This window comes from Schistosoma haematobium, chromosome ZW (assembly GCF_000699445.3).
Source record: "Schistosoma haematobium chromosome ZW, whole genome shotgun sequence".
Taxonomy (NCBI): Eukaryota; Metazoa; Platyhelminthes; class Trematoda; order Strigeidida; family Schistosomatidae; genus Schistosoma; species Schistosoma haematobium.
This window is the reverse complement of record NC_067195.1, coordinates 15,217,138-15,237,245: the sequence shown is the minus strand read 5'-3', so window position 1 is coordinate 15,237,245 and position 20,108 is coordinate 15,217,138. Positions and strand designations below refer to the sequence as shown.

The 20,108-nt window shown below is 38.1% G+C and overlaps 1 protein-coding gene across 2 annotated transcripts in view; it reads right to left on the bottom strand.

Moving 5' to 3' along the window:
* The window catches only part of MS3_00002853 (uncharacterized protein), a 34,256-nt gene extending 14,386 nt beyond the window's left edge, over positions 1-19,870 (bottom strand). Inside the window, exons 1-8 of one of the 2 annotated variants that reach the window (XM_051210506.1) lie at positions 19,666-19,870; positions 19,525-19,624; positions 17,588-17,880; positions 11,351-11,963; positions 8,349-8,471; positions 6,082-6,288; positions 3,227-3,381; positions 2,020-2,333 (exon numbers count right to left, since the gene is read on the bottom strand). In XM_051210506.1, the coding sequence (XP_051070503.1) occupies positions 2,020-2,333; positions 3,227-3,381; positions 6,082-6,288; positions 8,349-8,471; positions 11,351-11,963; positions 17,588-17,880; positions 19,525-19,618 (1,799 nt within the window). In that variant the 5' untranslated portion in view covers positions 19,619-19,624; positions 19,666-19,870. Of the gene's footprint in view, positions 1-2,019; positions 2,334-3,226; positions 3,382-6,081; positions 12,269-17,587; positions 17,881-19,524; positions 19,625-19,665 lie in introns of those variants that run through there. The other variant, XM_051210507.1, reaches the window with a different exon arrangement.
* Between the last annotated feature and the right edge of the window lie 238 nt (positions 19,871-20,108).

Here is a 20,108-nt window from a genome sequence, read left to right as displayed (position 1 = left end):
TAAAAACTCTCAGTAGCATACATGTATATTGTTTAAACCTTTTTTGGTGAATGTAGTCTTTCTCAACGATTATCACTTAAGTCTATTCTATTGTATTGTATAAGGTGTAGGAGGAACTGAGGTCTCATGAATTTGAAATACTCTATGCCCAACTAGTACATTACTAGTTCAAACACGAGTAATCTAAAATAATAAAAGGATATAAGGATTATTATCGATCAACAGTTAATTGATGTTACGTAATTTTGTATACGAAAACTTGTTTGAATATGCAGGTGAATTATTTATTTTAACGAATTCCTAAATTAACATAAAAACTAGGTATAAGAATTCTGGTCAAAATACCGAAGGAGATCTCGGCAAGTGTGATAACTACGGGGGCACCACTCTTCTCTCAGTACCAGGAAAAGTCTTAAACAGGGTATTGTTAAACAGGATGAAGCACTCCGTAGACGCCCAACTTCGAGACAAACAGGCAGGATTCCGTAAGAATAGATCGTGTACAGACCAAATCGCAACTCTACGGATCATTGTGGAACAATCGATTGAATTGAATTCGTCACTCTACATCAACTTCGTTGACTACGAAAAAGCATTTGATAGCGTGGACAGAACGACACTATGAAGCTTCTTCGACACTACGGAGTGCCTCAGAAGATAGTCAATATCATACACAATTCTTATGATGGATTAAACTAAAAAATTGTGAATGGAGTACAGTTGACAAACTCGTTCGAAGTAAAGATCGGTGTCAGGCAAGGTTGCTTACTCCCACCCTTTCTCTTTCTCCTGGTGATCGACTGGATCATGAAGACGTCAACATCTGAAGGGAAGCACGGGATACAGTGGACATCTAGGATGCAGTTGGACGATCCCGACTTCGCAGAGGATCTTGCTCTTCTATCGCACACGCAACAACAAATGCAGAAGACGACCAGTGTAGTAGCAGCCTCAGCAGCACTAGGTCTCAACATACACAAAGGAAAAAGCAAGATTCTCCGATACAACACAGCATGCACCAATCCAATCACAACTGACGGAGAAGATTTGGAAGATGTAAAAACCTTTACATATTTGGGCAGCATCATTGATGAGCACGGTGGATCTGATGCAGATGTGAAGGCGCGGGGATCGGGAAAGCAATAGCAGCATATTTACAACTGAAGAACATCTGGAATTCGAAACAACTATCTGTCAACCAACACAAAAGTCAGAATTTTCAACACAAATGTCAAGACAGTTCTACTGTATGAGGCGGAAAAATGGAGAACTACGAAGGTCATCATCCAGAAGATACAAGTGCTTATTAACAGTTGTCTACACCAAAATACTTCAGATCCGTTGGCCGGACACTATCAGTAACAAACTACTGCGGGAGAGAACAAACCAGATCCCAGACGAGGAGAAATCAGGAAGAAGCGCTGGAAGTGGATAGGACACACATTGAGAAAAGCACCCAACTGCGTCACGAGACAAGCCCTCAACTGGAATCCTCAAGGCCAAAGGAGGAGAGGAAGACTAAAGAACACATTACACCGAGAAATGGAGACAGACATAAGAAGAATGAACAACAATTGGATAGAACTAGAAAGGAATGCCCAGGGCAGAGTGGTTCGGCGGCCTATAGCTACATTGGGAGTAACAGGTGTAAGTAACTAAGTAAAATAATAAGAACACACACACTCACCCGTCTCCTTGTGTTCTAGCTTTCTCCGCGCTTGTGGATTTCTACTAAACATTAAAAATAAACTATCTCTACAACTGGTGTTCAGGCTTGGAACGATTGCTGAATGTTCGCATATTTAAGGTCAAAATGAGTTTTTTTCAGAAAGTCTCTCATATACATTTCTTGCTGCTATTTCCTCATTTTGTATATTCCAATCCATAGCTTATTATTATTGCTACTGTTCAAGCATAATCCGATATAACATTTATCAGTACCATAGAACGTACGGTAAACAAGCTAAAAGTATATATATATATATATATATATATATATATATATATATATATACTGACCTTTTTTCTTCTTCCATTCGCTCTTTTGCTAAGCGACGTTGTTTAAAAAGTTTTGCACGATAAATTGCTGCTTCATTTTCAGATAAAATGGCACCTTCACCTGAACCACGTGTCTCAGCCTTAATTGGACCTATTTGTGCAACAGTGGACGAAGTTTCATTCTTTACATCATTAACTTGAGATGAAGGAGATGGAGTAGAGTCGCTGCAAGGCACTTTTGTAACAGAGATATCTTCAGCTACTTGAGTAACACTTTCTGACTCAGATGAAGACTGAGGTAACGGAGGAAGACTGGAAATAGCTGTTTCTGGCTCCTTCAAAATGAATGAAATATCAACCATATAATTATACAAAAACATTAAACGGAAAGATAAAACGTATAACCGATTTTCTTAAGATATTTAGACAGATTTAATTATATAAAGTATTTAGCATACGCTTCACGAATGAGACGAATACTACGAGTTAAAATGTAGATAACTGAGACAATTTGATAATAAAACAATAAATAACTTGAGAAAGTGAGTAGTAATTCGCGTCCAATAAAGCTATCGACAAATGTTATTACAACATCGTAATATTACTGTACAAATAAACCATTTTCCAGGTTCACGCTGGAAATGAAAAGCTCAGCATTCATTTAAACAGTTTTAGGCTTAGCTGAATGCTTCTCTACAAAAGTGTATAATCATAGATGGATAGATTTTTGACGATATCAAAACGACATAACGATAGGCATTCAGAAGGAAAATATTAGTACATATTATTGGAATTACTAGCTTATGACGACAGTTTACTGTCCCCAATTAAGAGCGGTGGTCTATGTAAGTGGTTTAGAGGAGTATGTTTGTACAGCTTTCAGGAAGCATCAATTCTCCGACGTTTGACTAACGTTTAACTAATCTTCAAGCATAAGGGATTATAATAAGGACGAAAGGATACAGACGGACAATGATAGTATTTATAACAAAATAAAGTAAGACTCAACTTCAGAAATGAAAATAAATGTGTACTAAAAGTGTGTAAGTCCCGTCCGTTCTGTGTACGAAAGATAATAATACTCTAACACAGAATAATAACAAGAACTACGTAGCGGTTCATGTTACAAATGATCATACTACAGCTATATATAAAAGAGCAATACAGCCTGATATATTAATAGTGTAAAAACAAACTTTAAAAATGTCCAAACAAATCAAATACTAACCTGGATTCTGGTTGGATAAGAGGGCGGTGAGAGGGGTTTCGAGGGGAGCACTGGTTTCTTCTGGTGGCGCAGATGTAGCGCATCACCAGAAACGGATTTAGACATCACAGGTGGCACGACAGAGTTACCATTACGTTTGGATTCTCGAATAGATTCTGGAAAGGTAATTAAAATAAGATGGGGAAACGGTGTAAATCATTTTTAAAAATATTTGTTTGTTTAATTATTAGTAGTGTTGTGTGTTAAATATGTCGACAAATATAAATCGTGTGTATCATCAATCGAAAGTGAAATGTCTGGCGGTAGAAGGTTAAGAGGATCAAAGAAAGGAGAACGAGAACATACAGTGATTGGTGTGGAAATAGAGGAACAGCAAAGTATGAGACAACTGATTGATATTTTCGTACGTAAATGAAGAATTTACTGTATGGTTCTTAGATTTTACTATGAGATTCTGTAATTCGGTTGTACTCACTGGTGTTCTCGTTCACTACATTAGCAGCTTGTTTATCCATAAGTACAGTGTCAGAAGAATATAAATGATGGTAGCTTATGCAAACACATTATGTCATACTTCTGGAAACCAACTAAAAGGTCATTAAAATACGGGTAATCCTATAATACGTAGTCAGTCAGTTGGTTAGTCATTATCGTCGAGCCTAGCATAGATGTGTGTTGACTACGTCTCCATACCGTACTAGTACGAGATGAAATTGATATGATTAATAGCAAAGTAAATGGGAATAAAGACAGGTTGTCTGAATTTGCCACATCCATGTGTATTAACCAGTTCAACTGCTCCTGTGGAGCCAGGGCGTACAATTCGGCAAGTTCGTGAGAACGATTTTTAGTCACGTCAATCAACGTCTTCGACAAAGATTGCTGTTATCGTGTAAACCTCGATCAGGTGATCCGCGTCTACCAACATAGATCAGACAAACAATCAATGATTTCCTGGACTTATATTTACGTGTTCTTTGAAGTGACTGTTAGTTAATAACATAGCCAGGGAGGTAATAAAAATACCACTTCGAATAAGCATCGGTAACTTAAATGTAGTCAGTATTGATATTTACACAGAAAATAGTTTCAACATACATGAGAGATAATCAGAAACCTCAGCTAGCTCAGTTTAAATTTAACAACTTATTAAGTTTACGATGACGGAAAGCGATGAAAAATAACTATAAGTACTTACAAAGTTTAAATCACGAACTGGTCTTAGATAGACCACCACTGAATACCTGAAAGCACTGGACGGCAGTTTTGTCCTAGTATGGGACTTCTCAGAATTGTGGATTTAGGTTAGTAGTTCGCAGGCGAGACCGAAAGTCTTGGGTTTATTTCTCAGATGCAAGGTCATGGATGCTCACTCCCAAGTTTCATACTGGAACGAACCAGCTGTTTAGTGCTCCCAGGTTCCCAATAAGTTGCCCAACTAAGATCAATTCATGATCCCCTATACTAAAACTAAATACTTGTTAGGTTGGTGGTGATGTTTATGTATTCTACGTACACCAGCCGGTAAATTGAAAAAGAAAGGACACATACGATAAAAGTGAATACGAACAAGTTTGTATACAGGTGTGTTCTCACACACACACACACACATATATATATATATATATATATATATATATATATATATATATATACATACATACACACACATGTCTCTCTTCAGAGGTAAGTTTTTTTAAATTGCGCTTTGCTTTGTATATATAGTTTCTTGTCCATAGAAAGTGATCATTATCCTTTTAATTTTTCTCATCTTGTTGAGAAGGACTGAGTTCAAATTATCTGAGAATGTTGATCATGTTTGATTTTACATTGAACAGATCAGTTTGTCAGAAAAATTATAACTCCTTAATCCTAGGTATTTTCCAATGGTTAAAACTCCACATTATGTTTAATGACTAATTTTCCCTCGTTGTCGTCATATTTCGTCGTAGATAATTCAAGTGCTGTTTCGTGAGTTTTTTTTGTATCAATTATTTATTCTTCCACGTAGTTTTACGTATTTGCTATGTACTATGTACACATGTTCTCTGTAATCCAGAAGTATTTTAACGAAGAAAAAAAGTCCACTAACTCATTTAAATCGATTATTATACGGTTATGTGATTAAGTAACGTGGTTCATTATAATGCTTCTATAAAAATCTTTATTTACGTAAAAAATCATGTGTAAAAATTGCATTCACATGGTAGAAAATAACGAGCAAAAAAATATATGAGATTTTATAACTTACTAATCATGTTTTATTTACCGAACTTCATACAATACATGAGAAGCATGGTACAATGGAATCACAGTTTAACTTATCAAGACCTACTGATCTGAAAAAGTTGGTGAACTGTAAATCTCTTATCAAGAAAGCCAAATTAGTGATGTATAGCGTGAAATTAAGTGAATAGACAAACATTTTGAAAAGTAACTAAATCGACATTTTGTAATTCCGTAATGAATTGCTACTGAGAAAAACACCTAAACTGTGACACTGACATTCATAGCTCTTTATATACCATTAGAACTGAAAAGACAGTGCGACAAGGTTGAAATAGAGAAGCATTGCTTTGAGGTGACTTTAAGTTGGGAATCAGAATAAAGTTGACAAAGTCGCATCGGTTTGGGTTACATATTAAACTCATGAAGCAATATGATCATTTTACACTTTTTTAGACAACATATAGTGCCAAAGTATCTGTATTTTAGTATGTTACATTGAGTTTTAACTACAAACTTCCAGTGGATTTAAAATAGAACAATCAAAATGGATGTAGTCTAAATAAAAAGCTGTCTTAGAGTAAAAATCATATTTGTAAGCCTCAGGTTCATATTACAAGCAAACTCACCGGGTCTTTTTGCCACATGCACAGTACTAGCAGACGAATGGACAGGTCTTGCTTTATTTGTCGTAACGTTTCCAGAAGTAGTGACAGAACGAGACATTGTTAAACGTTCGAATACAGAAATAGTTGGTTGTCTAGATCGTCTCTCAATAGAGTTGGAACGTGTAGAACTAGTGGAATCTGAAGGTGGGACCATATTTTCCAACTTAGCTATAACAGATGAGATTAGGTATTGATATTCATAGAATTTCCTTGATTTAGAAAAATCACAAGTAGTAAAATCACAGTTGATTATCTTAAATAATCGGCTTATTCTTTGAAGGAAAAGATGAAGCAATATGCCAAATGAGATTTCGATTAATGAATTAACACAAAACTTAATCAATTACACGAGAACACCAAAATGAGCTATTTTCTCCTAAGTGACCAAGTTAAATGTTATTTAGCTTAAAATTGTCCTATGGTATATTGTTAAACAACTAAAAACTATATACAAATGATCTCACGGTAAAAATATTCATCAATTAACTGAATATTGTACTCTGGAGAATGTCAGCTATCGTGTCACTATAGTATTCGTAAATGAAACTAAGTGAAAACTAAATGATATAGATTCAAATTGAAAAGTAAATTGTGTTCAAACTAAGTCCCTTTTATTTATCATAAAAATGTTGAAAAAGAAAAAAAATCACAACACAAACCATTTAGGATGCACACTTAACTAAATGAAGTCATTGAGAATATAAAACATCAACAGAATATTGAAGAAGAAAAAACATCTAAGACGTTTAGTGTAAAATTCGCTATTGAATAAATCAGATGTAACAACAATGTGTCACCGACCTGGAAAATTTAAGCGAATTTTCAATTCATTATTTTGAATAACATTGTATGAGTTGTTTCTTTACAGCAACAACAACATCGAACTTTCCACATAAATGATCATTTAGAATAATTTCGAAATACAACTGAACACTTGGTCAAATTTGAAAAAGTTAAGGAAGTAGATCACTTTTCCATAAATCATTACAAATATCATGATCACAGAATTTTATACCGTTAAGGTAAATTTTGTGATTTGATTACAATTCAGTAACAATTTCATGAATATGAAGATTACTGAAAACAGATTCTACTAGAAAATCTAGAGACAAACGAACTCTGGAGATAATCGTCACTCTGATCTATTTTTACGACAAGGGGGTTTTCATAACTTAAATTACGAACTGATTTTAGATAGACTACCACGGGAAACCTGGGAGCGATAAACACCTGTTTTGTCTTAGGATAGGACTCATCAACAGTGGGGATCCACAATCCCACCGCAAAGAATCGAATAAAAGACAGTAAGTCTCACACGCAGACGCCTAACCTTTAGACCATTGAGCCGTCACACAATGGTGTAATGTCTAACTTCAAACAATTCATGATAGCTCACGAAAACTGTTCATTCTCTATGGTGGATGACTATTCATCTATGGCTAATTAATGAATGTAAATGAGTTAGTGTAACTGATTCCACGAGAAATTACTCTGACAAATTTAAAGTAGAGCTAGTAAACAAGTCAAAGACGAGAATGAGAAAGACTGTAAAGGTTGTTAAATGTTCCGTGGGTACTAATTCTGACATATAAAGTTCAAAATATAGAATAACCCAAGTAATTAAAACTACAAAGAGTAAACGTTCAATATGAACGATGAGAGATATCAAGATAGTAAATAGTTTGGATAACAGCTAACATTAGAATCTAGAATGAGAATGCTGTCCTATTTAAGGCTCATTAGTTAAATGTACCAACCTTTTTTCCTGATTTGCCCAAAAAGAGTAAATTCCACTGATAACCATCTTCAAAATATCCACTTTTTAATCGAGGGAATATCTAGAGATGATGGGGAAGATTTGTGACTCAAATGAGTGGTTTTGGAGGAATTCCAATCTCTGAGCTGGATGATTTAAGTATGAAGTTTTCATTGTCTTTCTGGGCATCATCAAATAGAAATGAGATTTGAGAACGCAACTACACTAGTGCTTAGAAATCTATTAGGAGAGCTCGTAATCCGAAAAAAAGTCGATTATAAACACCACGGAACTTAAAACGTTTACAGATATTAAAAGCTATCAGTATGTTTTGAACAAAGACATGTTTGAGTATAAGCGTATTTTTTCCAAGAATGGTGTCAGAGAGGTGAGTTTTTGGTCAAGAATTAATGAAGGAAATGAGAAAAATGAGTATAGTAATAACATCACAAACATGAAAGCGATATTTTACCTGTATGTTCTTTCGTTTTCGATGTATTTGCGGGTGCAATAATATGTTTTGGCACTTTGGGATGATGATTAAGACGCCCAATTTTATCACATTCGTTGGATGAATTAGATCGACTTGAAATTACTAAAATTAAAAGTGGTAGACCGTTTAGGAGTTTAAAAAAAACATATGTATGATGACAAAAATCGGCATGCAATTAAAACACCTACGATGATTTAATTAAGAGATTATTTTCACGATGAATGGATAAAGTGACCAGATTGATTTGATGAAATAAGCTGAGGTGATGAAAACGACCAGTACACCGAATAAAACATATTTGGAAATGCACTATACACTAATTACAATACACACAAATGTTGCTTAAACTCTGTAATCCTGATTCTAAATAAAATATGAGTTGAGTACTGTTAGACCCCAATTAAGACGTGAGGTAATCATGTAAAAATGATCAAACATCGAGCTGATTTACTTGACAACTGACGAATAAGTTATTGATAGAATTGAAAGACTATGAACTACAAAATCCCGTGTGTGATACGTTGTTTTTAATAAGTGATCAGCAACACCAAAAACTACAAATACAAAACCACTAATATCTCTATTCACTGCTAAACTGTCAACATGGCTAACTCAATCCCATATATTTACGATAAATTAGTAAGCTACAAACTAAACTTATCAAAAGATTTGAATAGATCTAAACCAAAAAGATAAAAATAAATCAATTAAGTAGCAAATAACAGTACAACATGAAGATACAAACAGATTTCTTTTTCATGAATAAACAGGCAGGCAGATTACCACATTATTGATTTATATAACACTTTCAACTAATCACAGGATGTGATATGACAGACACCGAAAATAAATATGAAAAGCAATGTATTATAGTTTAATTAATGAGTTTTGAGCAAATTCAATGAAAGTTAGAAAAATAACCGTATTTACTCGCACTCATATACATGTGAACACATCAGAAAGCGAACAAAATTGATAACGAGATGCTAGAAGAAATATACACAAACTTAATGGTATACATGTGAAGCTAAGGCACATTTAACTTAAACTTATTGTCTTTCGATTCAGTGGTTGCTACATTAAAAACCACAGATTTATGAAAGTTCATTTATAACATATCTATAACTTGAAGTCTACTCATCCCATTGACAATCCTATTTTATGATGGAGCAGTAATTAGTTACTTAGTTTACTTTGTAAGCATTTATTTTATTTATTTGAACACATAATTACTGGTACGAGGGGGCACCAGTTACATATGCGCCACACAAATCTCATTTGATTTGTGTGAGGGCTGGGATACTGCCCGGGTGCCCAAGCCGAAGCAGGTGGTTTTCCTAAGGTGTCACGCCCGGAGCCTTCGACCTGAAGGTCTGATCCACAAGGCAGTGGAGCATCGTAAGGAGATGCAGTCCCATGGTAGCCGGTGACCAACGACCGGTTCATACGCCATTTGTTTCCTCAGGATGCTGGAGCCCATGTGCACCATTGGTTTGGAATCAGGGTTTTCCAACTGCCCTGGTATGGCCAAGAGTGGGGTGGGTTTGCCCTCCCTCTCGAAATACTCTCACACGGCCGCGCGTATACAGCCTCTGCCAGGGAAGTCCTACTCACTGCCTTCTCGTGGCATTAGTGTTGTTTACGAAAATGAGAGGACGAAAAGCGAATGTCCGGCGCTTTAATCTGATTCCAAATCTATGGTGCACATGGGCACCAGTATCCTGCGGGAACAAATGGCGTATGAACCAATTTTCGGTCACTGGCTACCATGGGACTGCATCTCCTTACGATGCTCCACTGCCTTGTGGGTCAGATCTTTAAGTCAAAGGCTCGGGGAGTGGCCCCCTAAGATAACCACCTGCTTCGGTCTGGGCACCCGGGCAGTATCGCAGCCCACACGCAATTAATGAACTGAACTTGTGTGGCGCATATATATTTGGCGCACTCCTGTACCAATATATATGTGTTCAAATAAAATAAAATAATAAAATAAAATAGGTGGACTCTCAGTGTCCACCAACCCGGCTAAAATGCCGGACATCCGCTTTTCGTCCTCTCAATTCTGTAAACAACATCCCCCCCACGAGAAGGCAGTGAGTAGGACTTCCCTGGCATAGGATATATACGCGTGGCCATATGAGAGCATTTCGAGAGGGAGAGCGGACTCTCCCCACTCTCGGCCGTACCAGGGCATTTAGGGGCTTTTAGGCATTACAATAACTAAACTGTCAACTTGCAAACAACACTAAAACATTGAAAGCAAACTATTATCCAGGTTCATTATTATTAAATACAACAGCCTCACTATAAAAGACTTAACGTATGCATAAAGATAACTTAGTAATCAATGTGAAACATAAATTTAGGAAGCCAACAACCATGATTAGTCTTTAAAACTTACATTGAATAACTCTTTTAATTCGGAGATATTTTAAATAAAGGATAATAAATTTATAATAAGACAAGAATATCCAAATAGCATGATAGCTTTTGCAACAAATAATATTGAAATACTACAAGAAAGATCCTGGTTAAATTGATTCAAGTTAATTTTGTAAACACACGGATGCATGTTTAAAAAACTCCAGAACAGAAAGTTAAAATGCGGATTAAGATAAATCGTGAGTGCACTAAACAAGCGACAAAAAGTTAATCACCAGTTTATTGAGAATGCTGAGTATTATATGGTGGCGAAATGATAAATTGACTTTCTATCCTACCAAAATAATAAAATTACATTTTAGACTACATTAGTGTAAATATCTACGTTTAAAGAGTAGCATGCAAGTATAATTAGCTTGAGAAAACCCGAATAAAAGTATGAGAGAAGCTTCACCGCATGAATGAATGAAAGCTGAACATATATAAAAGCATATATGAGAGATATAAGAGTCGGCATGCATGACATATGATACTCCGTTTCAGAGAAAACAACGTTTTCGTATGCGGGGGTAGCAGGCACGATAGGGATGCAGACAAACCTTCACTGGTTCGATTACTCTCGACATTGTGCCCATCAGGAACTGTGGTAGTGTTTGGGGATTTCAAGACTTTAGTGCTGATAGGTTGACCATTTTTGAAAACAGTGTCTTTGTTAGTAAGAGAATTTTGTTGACGTCGAGCATGAGTAACCCGAGTGAATGAAGACTTAGTATGACGCAAAACAGAGGCATGAGCTGAAGCAGCTCGCCTAGACTGCGTTACACCTCGATTACAGGGCCTCGATTTATACACAGAGATTTGAGGCCGAGGTCCATGTGATGTATCTATAAAGCACGAATAATAAGGTGCTGCAGCTGCTGTAAAAAAGCACCCACTATGTCGACCGGTAAGGTAGCTAGCTAATCGCGCTTCAAAAGCCTGTTTCAAACGTAAAGCTGCTGCACTTGGTTGCGTACATATAGAGCGCGGAGCGCTGCTTCCAAAGGCCACCACACACGAAGTTGTCATAAGAGTGCTTGGATTTCGCGAGGTTCCCAAAGAAGGAGAAGCACTTGCAGTACGGCCAGAGTGATCATGTTCTGCAAACTGGCGGCGAAACGTATTGTTTCCTGAACGGTTAGCCGACCGTTCTCGAAGTCGTTCTATCCGTGCCTGAAAAGAGATTTTTAAAAAATGAGTTTGAGGCAATAAGAAAGATTATGAGAGGATTCGGATAAACTTGAAAAGATATCAAAAATCCTTCGAAAATTGTACGAAGGAGTGGAGAAACTAAACATAAAACTCGTGTGTCCGGTGAAAACACAAAAGATACTCTGAATCTATCTGAAATACTTCTCAAACCGAAGCGAAGTAATAACTTCTACTTAATAATTACGCTTTAATTAGATGACTTTTGCTTGACTTAAATAATGTGATGAAATTAAATTTATCTTTTGTCTTAAACGCGAAAATAGATGGATGATATGACGGGACGAAAAGTTAAAATTATATTGATTTACTCATTATGGTTTCTGTTCAACATTACTTCCATTTTAAATCAATGTAATGGTTACTCAATGTAGTATTTGTTTTGTTTCCCCGTATAACATTTTATTATGTATAACACACGATATTCTTGTATTAAGTTAATATAAACTACATTCAGCATATGATTTGTTATAACTAATTATTTTTCATATATGTGATTTTATTCTAATTATTAATCAAAAATGGGTGTATGAATCAATATATAAACGTGTATTTTCGACTAAACTTTCTCCTATAAGTAGTTACTTTATTCGATAAAATATAATCGGAAGTAGCTTATATTAGAAGCCCCGACCGTAGCTGCTACCTTAACGTGATGGTCGGGCTTGCCTATCGTGATGACCCAACCGAACTATATTGGCTGGAACATATGTTCCTGCAGGTTCTATCATGCTAGGCAGGTCGATTGGAGAACGGTTAGACTAAAAGCAGTAACTCAAGGTCTGAGGGCGAAGTCGTACTGCTGACTGTAGAGGAGTATGACAGCAGTAAGGTGTTTCCCTCGGACAACCAGAAACTGCAGCGACGCTGCCTTCTCACAAGGAAGGAAGGGGTTAGAAAAGGTCCACTCTAAAAGTGTCACACCTCACCTTAACTCACGGATTTCCGTCTCCGGCAATAAGGCCCTTTAAAGAACGGAGCTAACACAATAAAAAAACTCCCACGGTATGGCCGTGCGCGACCGCCCTCAAGTTGTCCTTTGGGCTCTGCGGTCACGCTCCCAGGTCGTCAAGACCAACACTTATCCGACTTCTTTTACAGGTTCCTCAAGAAATACCCTTCCACGGTGTGAGCAACCGGGTAGTGATATCAGCCATCATACTCGTAACATCACAAGAGACCAAGTCGGTCACATTCAAATCTTCCCCACACATCCTAATAATCCTTCTCACGTCCCTTCATCACGTCACACCGCTAGTGCAAACGATTCGACAACGCAGAACTTTATTCCTGGTCTCCTGAAACCACACTCCAAACTACATGTAGGAGCTTTCAACGTTCAAACACTGTGACAAATAGGACAACAGACTTCCTTAGTTACGACTTTAGAATCTCGCGCTATCCATGTGTGTTGCGTCTCCGAAACGCGCATACAGGATCTGAGTAGTGTCATTCATTTGACATCACCATATCAAAACAAAGAACCACTTAGATTCATGCTTCGTGTATCTGGAAGCCCTGATGCTGCTTCCCGTGGCCTCGCCGGCGTAAGTATAGCATTGAGTCCCAGGACAGAACTAGCTCTCTTAGACTGCATCCCAGTAGACAGTCGTTTGTGCGCTGACCGACTAAACGGAACAGTGAGGACTCGGAAAGATAGTGACACTCGTCGTTGCCTCTTCGTCGTCTCTGCCTACTCTTCCACTGACTGCAGCTCAGACGATGTAAAAGATGAGTTTTACAGAAAGCTTTTTGACCTCCGAAAAGCTAGGCATTCTGGTGTAGTGATAGCGGCTGGTGACTTTAATGCTCAAGTAGGTAAACTGGGAGAAGGGGAAGGACACCTGAGTGGATCTTATAGTGTCGTGGCTCAAAGAACAGATAATGGCGACCGTCTATTGCAGCTATGCTCAGATAACCGCCTGTTTCTTGCAAATACTATATTTAAGCATAAGGAAAAACATCTTTCGATATAACGAACACCGAATTCGTCCCAACGTTGGACCCAAATAGATCACATCGCTATCAGCCACCGATGGAGGGGCTCGATAGAAGACTGTCGCTCGTTCTGGAGTACATGCTTAGATTCAGATCATGCTCTAGTGCGAGCGCGTATTTGTCTGTGTCCCACTGGACGTAGGAAAGACGCTGCAAGGAAGCCTCGTAGGGTCCTACTTATTGATAGCCAAGCTAAGAATATATTTCAGGAACAACTAGAAAAAAAGTTAGGCAGCCATTTATGTGATGCATACCACGAAACAGCGTGGAATGATATTCGAAAAGCTGTGGAAACAGCAGTGATATCTGCTAGTACGGTTAACCACAAGTTAGGGAGAAACACTGGATCTCAGCAGCATCTACCGCACTGATAGGTGCTCGAAAACTCATCCCATCTGGCTCTGAACATAACGAAGAGCAGAGTCAGCTTAAGCGCAAGCTGACAAGAAGCCTACGCAATGATCGTGAACAGTGGTGGGTAGCGAAAGCAAGAGATGGGAAAGGCAGCGGCAATAGGTAACAGCAGACAACTGTTCAAACTTGTTAAGGAAACTGGTATTAGGAAACCGACTGTTAGCGAAACAATCTCAGAGAAAGATTGACATATTATACATTCTCAATCTAGGAGATTGGATTGATGGGCAGGACACTTTGGGGATCAGTTCAACTGGCCTTCAGCCACACTTCCGTTTCCCACGATCACCAGTCTACCTGAATGGCAAGTTAATATAAGTCCTCCAACTCTTTACGAAGTTGAAAGAGCTATAGGAAACCTGAAACGAGGGAGAGCAGCAGGCCCTGACAGGTTTACTCCTGAGGTTTTTAAGGATAGTGGTTCAGTATTAGCAGTGAGATTGACTGAGGTCTTAGGTAGAATTTGGGAACTGAACGTAATTCCATCTGACTGGTCTCAATCACTGATTGTGCCAGTCTATAAGAAAGGACAAAAGTCCTCTTGTGACAATCACAGAGGAATCAGTTTGACTAACACAGTGTCTAAAATATTAGCTTCAATAATACTTCGACGCCTAACTAAACCTCGCGAAGAGCAGACTAGAGAAAACCAGGCTGATTTTCAACCTGGATGTGGTTGTATAGACAAGATATTCACACCACGTCAGGTCCTAGAACATAGACACACATTCAGACGCCCCACAATAGTAATATTTCTCAACCTCAAGGTGGCATATGACTCTGTTGATCGTGAGGTTCTGTGACAGTGTTTGTCACTGTAAGGAGTACCAAAGAAGTACATTAACCTTGTAAAGGCTCTCTACTCAAACACAACTGGACGAGTGAGAGCTTATGACGAACTGTCATCAGAATTGATTACCTCCAGTGGTGTTCGTCAGGACTGTCCACTCTCTCTATTCCTGTATGACTTTGTCGTTGACGTGCTTTCAGAGACAACATTTTCTTCATCTAAATTTCCAGGAGTTGAACTTTTACCGGGAGATTCACTTGTTGACTTAGAATATGTCGATGACACAGTTCTACTTGGTGAAGACACTGACAAAATGCAGTCTTCTGACCACTATAAGCAACAATCCAGCCATGTTCGGCATGCGATTCTCCCCTCGAAATGCAAAATGTTTCTTCAGGATTGGGTTGCACCGACACCCGAACTAATGATATGGAGTGAAGTAGTTGAGCGTGTCGACCGCTTCACTTATCTCAGAAGTCTCATCAGCCCTTGTGGTCTGGTGTGTGACAAAATTCCAGCACGGATACAGAAGGCTTGACTAGCTCTTGCCAACTTGCGTCATTTATGGCGTAGGCGAGATATCCGTTTATCAAACGAAGGACCGGTTTACCGCACAGCAGTTTGTTCCGTTCTACTTTGTGGCAGTGAAACATGACCAGTAAGAGTAGAAGACATTCGTAGGTTACTATTATTTGATCATAGGTGTCTTCGAAACATTGCTCGTATATCCTGGGACCATCGAATAAGTAACGCAGTTGTTAGAAAACGGGTACTAGGTAAGGATGGCAAATCGATTGATGAAGTAGTGAAAATTCATCAGTTCAGATGGTTGGGACACGTGTTACGTATGCCCAACCATCGACTGCCCCGACGTGCGATGTTCAATGGTATAGGAGTAGGTTGGGAGAAAGCTAGGGGTGGCCAGACAAAAATATGGCACAAATCCATGAAGTCACTGACAAGTGGACTGAGCCATGACGGTAGGTGTAGAATACCTGGTTGGGATCCGCGAGACAACAGCAACCGATGGTTAGAGACCTTGAATGACATGGCTCAAAACCGTTTGCAATGGCGCAGGTGCATCACTCCTTGTGTTCTCCCAAATTCTGATCTTCTGGACTCTTCGTGTCCCTTTCTAAATTTATTTCACTGGATTATACTCCTTGAATAACATCTTCAAGTCTTAATCTTTCCGATTACTGCATATAATTTTACTACTTCCACAACTACGGGATTTGAATCGACAACTGCATCTCTGTATGGCAACTCGAACTGATGTACGTACGTACGAAGTTCTACGTTGTTACTAACTGATTGACTGATATTAGAAGCTCATTTAAAGCGTCAACACAAATCGAAATTTCGACACGCAGTTTCTGCAGCATTTTTAAACCATAAATGCATGTTATTGTAAAATCGAAAATAGTCTAGTGACAGGATTAACTGAAGTCTGTCTAACACTAATATAAGTAACACGTAGAAAACGAAAAATATCAAGAAAGCCCTTTTTCACATACTTTCGTTCGCGCACTTGAATAGTATCACTAGCCCTCAAACACTAAATCGAACACACTACCCTGTGTTTAGTGAAATTAGATCATGGAGAAAAATAACTTAAATGTCATTTTCATTACAAATTTCCACTAGAGGAAAACTAAATACTAAGAACTGATAACAAATATGAGATGAAAATTATTGTTAAAATAGTCCGTCTATTGGCAAACGATAAAGTAAAAAGTGCGAAAGAACGAATCCTGCATTGGGATTCATGGTATACAGCAAGTCATAATCAAGCCAGTTTGAAGCAAATGTGTAATAGCTGGTTCTCACACCAGATCAAGATAGTGGGATGAAACTAGCACAACTTATACTTGTAACATATCTTTAGAAATGTTATTTATAGGTAGAAATATCAGTGGAACTTGGCAGAGGAAAAGCAGCTGATGGTTCCCATCACGGAGGGTTTTAAAATAAATAGTAAACGGTTTTCGGACTGTTAGAATGGAATGCCTATCGATAGATGAAATGCAATGAGATGATGTGGTCGTGTGATGGCTGCTGATGGAACAGAATCATTGACTCGAAATCCTGAGTGATTTGATATCAAAAACGATCACTTGCCAGATGATTTCTAGTAAAGTGATATACTTATATACGCACTACTAGTAGTAAAATAAGGATGACCAGACACCATTGGGAAATGCAAAAAGTTAATTTTGTAGGTTAGTCGCTTTTTGACTACAATCTAACTCTTAAGCCTAATTCTTCCATAAGTGTTAACTAGAACAGGAGATATTTGGACATAAAGCCCACCACCCAAATACCTTATTAGATGTTAAACTACTGAGAGAAATTATTAACAAGTTAATAATTAGGAAAAGCCTACTTGATTAGATAATTCCAAGGCTGCACGTCGTTCTAGTGCACTAAGTCGGCGCATTTGTTCCTTTTGTCGCATTTCTTCAATTCTGCGCTTTCTTTCCTCTTGTTGGCGCATACGTGCCATTTCGGCTTGTTGTTGGGCTTCTACGTAGGCTGCGTAACGTTGCTGCTGTTTAAGTTGTTCAGCGGCTCTAACGCGCTTGAGTCGTTCTTCTATTGACAGTGAAGCACTTGAACTTTGATTTGAAGGAGCGTGGTAATGTTGGGAGCTATCAGCGCTATTTGGTCTAGTGAGCTCTGTTTTGGTAAAATGGAGCGGTAGAAAAGGTAATCATACTAGACAGTACTAGCTATGCACAATGCAGTACTCAATATACATTTGTATCGGTTCTAAGCTGTTACACAACAAATCTGCAACAGAAAACTGAGAATAACAGAACTAAGCTGTGGCACTTTCCAGGAGCACGCAAAAGAGAATTTAGTGGATCACAAAAATACACGAACGGACATGAGACAGTATGTCTGAAATCCAAATTAAGTTGAAGTAATAAAACTGATAGTAAACCAGTATGGAACTCAAGTGAATAAACAACGTTCCTTCTTCGGAACTATTTTCAACATTGGTGTCCGTAACTTGTTGGTGTCCATTCATCTAGCCTTGCTCCAAAGACGTCTTTGATAGAATTTCTAAAGTTTTATCTCCCTTCAGGGGTAAGATTAAATACCTCTTGATAAACATTTGTCTTTGATTTGCAAGGCAATACGGTATTCTGGAACTGTGCTAGGGAAGTATTGAGAAACTCATATGAAATCGTGAAAGCTCTTTACAATAGCAATTCATATATAACAAGGTCATACACTAGCTGTTCTGAACCATAGGCTGAACTAGATGCAAAAGCACATCTTCCTTAGGTAATTATAAATGACAATTCCAGACAAGATCTGGAGGAAGTGTGTCATGGAGATGAGTACCCATTATCTCGGAAAAAGCTTTCCAACTTTGAGTAGACAGTAATACAACAAACAAACTACTGAAATCCCCGTCACTCGGTAAGTAAAGTTTGTGCGTGAACGATGGATCCTGGGCCACCGAAACAGAATTTGCTTATGTACGAGTGGTAGAGGTCCAATTTATTAGTATAAATCATCGTTACTGAACTAATCTGAGGTGCACAACTCGGCAGTGATGATAGTCCTGCCCTATGGCCTACAACTCTAAATAGAGGACATTTGATGCCTTTCGGTATGCAAGCTTTTCTCGATAATGACTGTGAGGAAGATGGGCTGTCAGTCTGACATGGTGGAGTGTGATGAACGACCGTAGTTCCACACGAAAAGCTGTCGAATCATGACTTTCCACATGCAGTCGTAGAAACCCTACAAATACATTGAAAACGACCGAGTCAAGGTCGGTAGCAGTCCTGCTGTAGTTTGTTTTCCATGAGGATCCAAACTTAAAACCTTGCTTACGCTATTAAATTTTCTTTGATAGCAGACACGCAGAGACATATATTCAATCCATTCTTCGAAGTTAGATTAGCTGTGGCTTAGACAAGATGACCTGTCACCTTTAGTCGTGTTTACAAACATCTGATTGATGGTCTCAAGTGTATGGTGAATTTAAACCGAAAACTAATGATCCCTCCGACTAATAGGCTTCAAAGTATGTAAACATGTTAGTATTCAGACTGCATTTGAAGTTGAGTCGTGTCCAAACATTGAGAGACAGAATGCCTATTTGAACGAAGTACACACTTAGAATAAGAGATGATTTAGTAGTCGTTATTATCAAGCTGATTGAAGAAAAAACTAGGTCGCATAAAGGGAGGAACACATCCACAAGTCTACCTTTGGGTGGTTCTTGTCTTTGTACTGCTTTTAGTATACTGACCAGTGGGGATACAATATGAATCACAGAAAAATTGTTAAGTAGGGACAAACCTGGATCTTGAGTTGCGCTTCCAGATCCCGTACTATGAGACCCATTAGGCACTTGCTCATCAAATGATTGGCTATACATCCCATTAATCTCCATGGCTCCCTACAGAAATATTATGAAAAACAATGATCATTCTTAGGTACCTATAGCGAAATGGCAACAGGAAATTGTAGTATATTCAGGAACACTCACAAACTACTTGTACCCATACATTCGTAAAACTACTTTTCAAGCACCGCCAATAAGCTTAGACTAAATATGGGAACATTCATCAGAATAAAGCAAAAACGTTATTAGTTCCTCACGAAATTAAATTATTTTTTTCTGCAAAGAAGTGTTAGATCATTCAAGGTTTCATGTTAAGTACTAGACCGGCCTCAAGGCTGTGGAAATGGGTCCTAGGGGTTGTAGCGGCAAATGATTAGCAAAAATAGATAATTTTGTGAGTCTTTGACATTAATTCCGACTTCGTTAGTTTTACTGGACGCAAATAGCTGAAAGCTCTCAATCACACGTCCTCACCAGGTTACTAGTGGGTATGCTGTGCTACGTATCCCTTACAATTTATAGACAATCTCAAAATGTC